Source organism: Cotesia typhae, unplaced genomic scaffold (assembly GCF_013202065.1).
Source record: "Cotesia typhae breed Kobodo isofemale line unplaced genomic scaffold, CoteBio_Ctyphae contig_22, whole genome shotgun sequence".
In the NCBI taxonomy this organism is placed as follows: domain Eukaryota; kingdom Metazoa; phylum Arthropoda; class Insecta; order Hymenoptera; family Braconidae; genus Cotesia; species Cotesia typhae.
This window is the reverse complement of record NW_027423728.1, coordinates 4,075,463-4,083,439: the sequence shown is the minus strand read 5'-3', so window position 1 is coordinate 4,083,439 and position 7,977 is coordinate 4,075,463. Positions and strand designations below refer to the sequence as shown.

Genomic DNA, 7,977 nt, shown 5'->3' with positions numbered 1-7,977 from the left:
CGGAGTTCAATTAACTGGAAATTACAGCGAAATTAACAGGTCCAAATGTTCGATTTTCCGATGGAAGTATAATTTTTGCTCGAGTAGTAAGTTTTGAATTTTATCAATTATAATTTAGTTTTTTTTTATTTTAAGGTATTTATGATAAAAGTTTATTTCTAGAATTTAATTTCATTTTTTATTGATAAGAGTAATTGAAAGTTTTTATTGATAAGAGTTAAGGAGATCTACGCGAAGTACTCAAATTTTTAAAACTTGCTGAAAATTTGTAAATTCAATCTCCGTAGCTTAATATTTAATAAAAAAATTAAAAAAAAGGTTTAAAATTAAAAAATTAAAAAGTATGAATTTAAAATTTTAGGATTTAACAAATCATCGTATGATATTTATATTTGTAAAAACAATTTAGTATCGATTGAAGCTTATGAGGCTGAAAAATTAATCAAAGATAGAGATGGAATAATATTTTCTACCGAATATGATACTAAATTGAAAGTAGCTGTGGTAAGTATTTAAATTATTTATCATTTCAATTTAATTATTGTTGCTTATTCGTAAAATTATCATACACTAATTTTTTTCATTCATTTTTAATAGAGTTTTTATGGAAGTCCAATTATTTGTGAAGCTGTTGACAACTATCACAAGAAATATTTGTTTGGAATCTCAATATTTGACGCTGAAGCGACTACTATTCAAGTGAATAATACAAACAAATTTATTCTGGCAGTTAACTTACTTGGATCGTACTTTAACATTGTCGATAATTATTATCAACTACAGGCAAAAATTTATGAAGCTGAGAATTATATAACCAAACATTCAAATTAATATAAATAGCTATGTTATAGTTAAAGTTTAAAGTTTAACTGTTAAACATTTTTTTTTAATTTAGTGTCTTAATAATAAAATTTTTTTCATTTAATTAATTAAAAAAAAAATGCAAAATTTTATCACATAAAATCTATACTTACAAATAAAAAAATCTTTTTTATAAATTAAAAAATTCAATGATTTATTCATTATTCTTTTTTGAACATTTATTTACACGGAAAAAAATTGCTAGTAAAACCAATAACTTCCCGATTTTTTTTAATATTTTCAATTTTCTTGGCGGGAAATTCAAAAATGTTTTACTAAAAAACATAAACAAATTTTAACTCAAGCCCAGCGAAGCGAGCAATTGATAGCTAGAGATTGTATAAATAAATAAATAAATAAATAAATGACTGTCTTGAAGTTAAATAAATTGAGGTTCATCTATGAACTTACAAAACCTCAAAATGTTTTAAAGAATCAATCAATCAATCAATTAATTGACAGTAAAATTTTTTTCAAGACTTCTACTACAATTTATGGCTAATTTATAAACCAAAAAATGGAGTCGAAAAATTTACTGTCAACAACTTCAGATGGTAGGAGCCGGAAGAAGAGTAAAGAATGGAAGCTACGTCCAAGTAAGAAGCTCTTGTAAAAAATAAAGTAAATTATTTTAAAACTATTTGAACTTTGAAGGGATGTCAACTATAAGATACAGTGTGCAGATGGAAAGAGAGTTTAGCGATTCGAAAGAAGGAAGACAGTTGTTGATTAAAAACGAGAGTAAGTCATTGAAACGACGATGGGCCGCTTTGGGACTTTTTTGTGCGCTCAACAGTACGCAGTGTTGTGTCTGGAACACGTGGGGCCCAATTGGAAAATCGGTTATTGAAGCTTTTCCTAACTGGAATAAAAATTCGTTGGCACTTATTTCTAATTGGGGGTGTATCACTTATTTGACTTGTTGTTTGCCTTGTTGTTGGCTGCTTAACGAAACAGGTTTTTAACTTTCTATATATTTATAAATTATAATTTATATTTTCAAACGGAAAAAAATTTACTTGAATCAAGAAAAAAATTATTGAAACAAGAAAATAATTTTTAAGAGCTTCAATGTTTTCCATCAAGACGAAAAATTCTCAAATCAAGTAAAATTTACTTAAACCACGAAAAATTTCTTAGTTTAAGAATTTTTCTACTCAAATAAAAAAGATCAAGTTCATCAAAATTTACTTGACTGAATTAAATTTTTTTTTCAAAGTTCAAAATTATTTTTTTGATTCAAGTTAATTTTTATTTTATTTATAATCATTTATTAATTATTCTAAAACGACATAGTTATTAACTACTAGCTGTTACCTGCCCGCTTCGCTGGGCATTTTATAGAATTGTATTTTTAGATCTAAACTTGAAATTTAATCAGAGTATTGTTTTGACTTTCACAAATTCCAAATTTCATCGAATTAGCATATACCTTTTATCCATGTAATTATTCCAGCTAATATTCATTGTAACTTTCAATGTGCAATCATTATAATGTTTGCGTGGCTTTTTTTCCAAAATGAATAATAATTGACACGAAGAAAAAAATTTGAAATGAGAATTTGGAGTCTTTAGGAGCTATAGCTTGGAAATTAAAAATTTTTAATGTTAACACCCACCTTCGCAAACCCCTGGGAGATGAGCTATCGTAAAATTTTCCCATGGACTTTTTCTACATCTTTTACAGAAGATTCCTACCAAATTTGGATTCGGTAGAAGCTATAGTTTAAAAACGGGAATTTTTCATTATTAACGCCCCCGCAATCTTCTTTGGGGTAGAATATCGTAAAATTCGTTCATAAATTATTTTTTCATCACTTACCGAAAATTCCTACAAAATTTGGAGTCTGTGAGAGTTATAGCTTGAAAATTAAAAATTTTGATTGTTAATACCCACCCTCGCAACCCCCCTTGTGGGTGAAATTTTGTAAAATCCGTTCTTAGCTGACCTCTACTTAGCGAAAGGAATATTCCAGCCAAATTTCAAGTCTCTAGGTCTTATAGTTCTAGAGATATCGTGATGAGTGACTATATCTATAGAAAGTCTCCTTTATATATATATATATATATATATATATATATATATATATATATATATATATATATATATATATATATATATATATATATATATATATATATATATATATATATAGATTTATTAATTGTCAATGAATAAAAAAAAATTAATGCATAATAAATTACCACAAACAGATCTATCAACGCCATTAAAGCTAGCCGCTATCTTGTCGACACTCGCGACTTTCATCCGTTGTCTTTCCATGCAAGCGACAATCTTCACCACGTAGGTGCGATATTTTTCCTAAAAAAAATAAAAACCTGCTACTAAATTTTTCATTATTAAATTATAAATTTTTAATAAAAAAAAACAGAACCGCTCACATCGCAGCAATAGTTAACGGATTATCCGGAGTGATAATAGGACCCGCAACAGCGCTAGTATCAGCGGTCTGGTTTTCAACTGGAGAGCGAACAACAGCCACTGGAATTTCATCAGCTGCAAGCCAAGTTGGCATGGCAATTTCCTACGTCCTGGGACCAGAATTAGTGGGAATTAATCATGTCAATAATACTATTTCTTTGCGTAGCCAAAAATCAGCTCATATTTATCGGATGTTTCCGCTATCTGGAATGTCTTTCAATTGGACCGGAGAAAACCGCAGCGCCATTCCCGCAGAAACGTCCGTTTATCAAACTACTCTTCAAATACAAATCATGTCTTTAATGAGAATCGGTATATAAGTTTTTGTTTTAATTATATGCGTGTGATTCGTATTAATGACGCTTGAATTACTTACAGAGTTCGTTGTACAGTGCTTGGTATTGATCGGCATTCTCACGTGCTTCTCTAAGCAGTCGCAAATATCCAACTCAAACATCCAGGTTTCGACGCTTGGGCTTTCGGAGTCTTTAATTAAATTGATCAAGTAAATAATTTATATTTTAAGAAAATAATTTATGATTTTAAGGATCAAAATTAAGGCTAAGTTTAAGTAAGACTATTTAGAATCTCAACCTGCGAAAGTCCCTTTGGCGCAGAGGATAGCGCGTTGGACTTCTAATCCAAAGGTCGTGGGTTCGATCCCCACAAGGGATGACAACTTTTTTTTTAAATTGAATATTTCATTTATTCTCATTAAAAGTAATAGAAAAATTAATTAAAATAATAATTGTTATTGTAAAGTAAATATTTAAATAATGAAAATATTAGCAGTCTTATCAATTTAAATGATAAATTCAATTATAATTTTAATTTTTTTTTTAATTGATAGATATGAGTTTTATTTATATCAAAATTATGTTTTACAAAAATATTTAGTATGTTCAGTATTATAATATAAACATTCTTTATTTTTATAACTAAAGGTACAATCTGACATAATTGAATTTTGCATCTTCCGTATTAGTCTTTGGAAATATATTATTTTTTAGGATGATTTTTCTGCCTGTCAAGCTTTTTTAAGAAATTTTTTTTTTTAACATAATTAAGAAATGACTTTGTATCTTGTGAAATATTGACATTTTTAAAGATATAAGCTCATCCCGATGTTACACTCATCAAAACCTTTCATTTAAGTACCCACATCAATTTTTCATATATTTATATATATTATATATATGTATATATGGAAAATATATGAAAAATTTATGTGGGTACTCAAATGAATGCTCTTGATGAGAGTAACATCGGGATGAGCTTATATCTTCAAAAACGTCAATAATTAAAAAAATACAGTGCAATTAAGCAAAACTCATTATTTAATGAAGCGAAATTGCTATTTTTTTTTTAAATATTAAATTTAAATAAAAAATTTTTTCTATGATTTAGGAATAAAAATTTGTGGTTTCTTTGTCTCTCTGCTGCATTGACACAAGGTATGACAGGTCCGTGGTTAGCGATGATTACAATGGCTTTTGGAACCATAACATCGGTAATTACATTAATAAAATTTTTTTTTATTGATACTAATAGTGATAACACACTTACAGGGAGAAGCTGACAAACTAGGATTTTGGACAATAGTTCTGAGTAGCATCCTTTGCCTGGTAGTATCAAGAATGACGGATATATTCCAAGGACACCTAAAACTCGCAATATCAGGACTTCTGGTGATATCATCAGTTATGTTCCTCTGGATAATTCTCCTCGATTGCAAGGTATTGCCCTTTAATAGATACGAGCTTTACGCAGCAGTAGTACTTGGAATATCTACAAACTGGTCAACTTCTGCGCTCTACCTGGAGTTGGCCTCCGAAATATCCTTCCCAATTTCCGAAGCCATCGTCGGAGGCTACATGATTTTTATGTCGAACATCGTGGGGATGATATTTTACTTGTCTTACTGCATTCCCGGAATGGGTAAATATTCTTCTTTAAAAATTAAATAAATAAAAAAATTTTTTAATTTCATTCTTTTAATTTTAGGTGGAAGATGGTCAACTTGTCTAGTATTTGCTAGCATTTGTGTATCCACCATTTTCATTATTTGCGTTGAAGAACAATACAATCGCACTAAGCGAGAAAGTCAGCTTGTTTCTGAAAATATTTCCTGAAAATTTTAAATATAAAATATTATTGTTTAGTATGTTTTTATTTATTGATAGTTGAATAAAAATTATCAGAATATTTTTTAAAATTTTATATTTTACTCAATAGTTTTTTTTTGTTACCTTGAGAGTAATTCTTTAATTTTAGTTTTAAAATCAACCGTTCGGTGACTCTAGGTTCTGGATCATGAAGAATTTTAAATCTGTAATATTTTTTGATGCTGTAAATTTTTTTTATCACAGTAAATAGTAATTTAAAGTTATTAATTTCAAAAATATCTTATGTTATTTTTTAAATAAATTATTTACTATCTTAAAATTAAATAAGTCAACTTATGAATTTATTTTGTAAAAATAAGCGATAAATTTTTATCAACAAAAACCAAGTTGTATTTATAGATTTTAGTCATACTTTTTTTTTTTTTTATTTTCAGTGGTTAATTGTTGAATAAAAGATTACGAATTTTTATTCATTGATATTATAAATTTTCTATTTGATTTATAACAATAACTTGTTCTAATTTAATACTAAAAGATTTAATTAAATTTTTAATATTAGATAAAATTATTTTTAATTTATAAAATATAATAATAATAATAATAATTTTTAAAATTATTATTATTAATTAATTAAAAAAAAAAACTTCCTCCCATAAAGCGTAGAGAGAGGAAGAAGGTTGGCAAGTATTTAAAATAAAAAAATAATTGAGCATACATATAGCCAGCAGCCTTACATTGAAGAATAACTTTCAATAGTATATGATGATAATAGTTGAGAATTTTATCTGTCTTTCGTCATGCTCCAGCTCCTAAATAATCGAAGCATGACCAGACTTCTTCTGACTTATTTCTAACATGTACAACATATATAATATAATTTACATTGTAATATTTTCATTCTAATTTATTTATATCACAATAACATATAAATAATAAATAAAATCAATCCAGTACATCTTCACAGCTATGTACTTATCATATTGATAGTTAATCTCATAAAGTCATAAGTAATGACTTGATGAGCTTGAAAACGACCTAAAATGATAACAAAAATAAAACATAATTAATTGAATTTCAATTAACTGAATTTATAGAAAAAAATCGTCTCTTTAGATAATAATTAATGTTTTTATATTTGTTGGTATAAAATATATTTATTTAAACATTTGCAGGCGTCATTGAATCGTGATTCCCCGTGGGCGAGGATCTTGAGTGCATTTTACACTTACACGCACATTTCTTATATTTATATATTACTACACGTAAACCGTTCGGCCTACTCTCCTTCTATTCTGAATAACGTCACGGTTTCTCCAACCATATAAGGCTGACTTCTTCTTATGTTATATGTTGTATGTATTATGTTATATCTCCTTGCAAACTCTTGAAACTCTCGATTCAATTGCAAGTAGACTCGGTACTCTTAACTAAAAATATATATTTATATTGTTTTTTTACTACATGTCATGAATAATTATTGTGCATAATCAATATATGACTGATAAATTTTTAAATTATTTTATTTTCTATTAATATCTTCTCATGATTAACTAATTAAATGACCTTTTTTGTATCAAGAATTTTGAGAGTAAATTTTTTAATGTTAAATCGCTCGAATAATTAACATTAAAATAAGGAATGAATTACGTTATTTTAGACAGATGACGTTATTATTTTTGTATAATATAATAAAATGTTTATTGATTCTAGCAAAAAATAATTTTAAAAGTCATGGATATAATATAAAAAAATATCATTTTAATTTTACAAAATTTTTCAATAATAAATTCATTTAATTTTTTTTTAAATAATATAATGCCATAATTTGTACCGGCAAAACAAATTATATAATATCACAATAATAAATCCTGATAAATTTGATTAAAAAATTTGAATCTTATCGTTTTCTTAAAAATAAAACAATTTTTTTTTAATTTTATAAATTTTTTTTGTAAATAAACTTCATTTTTTATTTAAAAAAAATATTTTAAAACAATAAACATAAAAAAATTCAAAAACAATGAATCATAATAAATATGATAAAAAAATTTAACTCTTATCACCTTAAAATTAACATCATTGTTTTTTAATTTTATAAATTTTTTTAATAAACAAATTTTATTTATTATCGATATTATTAATTGTATAAGCAGAATTTTGTGGCCAGTGTTTTTATATGATAAAATGGATTTTTGTGGTTAAATTTGGTATCATTATAAAGGTCTTGACCTGGAGTTGTGCCTTTTCAAGGTTTTATATCATTTTCACCAATAGTCAATTTTTAATGATAAGTATTTAGGGTGCATTCGAAAATGCTCTATCTCTAGACACATAATTAGAAAATTTTTTTGTATCTTGTGAACGATCGAAATTTTTAAAAATATGAGTTCATCCCGATGTTACACTCATCAAGACCTTTCATTTAAGTACCCACATCAATTTTTCATATATTTATATATATTATATATATGTATATATGAAAAATATATATAAAATGCATGTGGGTACTCAAATGAAAGCTCTTGATGAGAGTAACATCGGGATGAG

General features: G+C 26.4%; 1 protein-coding gene and 1 non-coding gene across 2 annotated transcripts; both read left to right on the top strand.

Annotated features, from left to right (window-relative positions):
• Nucleotides 1-3,906: 3,906 nt before the first annotated feature.
• Nucleotides 3,907-3,979, top strand: Trnar-ucu (transfer RNA arginine (anticodon UCU)). The gene has a single exon. It is a non-coding gene; the product is annotated as a tRNA-Arg (tRNA).
• A 678-nt stretch (nucleotides 3,980-4,657) lies between these two features.
• Nucleotides 4,658-5,436, top strand: LOC141524084 (solute carrier family 49 member 4 homolog). The gene is made up of 3 exons (XM_074237736.1): nucleotides 4,658-4,814; nucleotides 4,873-5,242; nucleotides 5,309-5,436. Exons 1-3 carry the CDS (start codon nucleotides 4,761-4,763, stop codon nucleotides 5,434-5,436), a joined length of 552 nt encoding a protein of 183 aa, XP_074093837.1. The 5' UTR covers nucleotides 4,658-4,760.
• The last annotated feature ends 2,541 nt before the right edge of the window (nucleotides 5,437-7,977 follow it).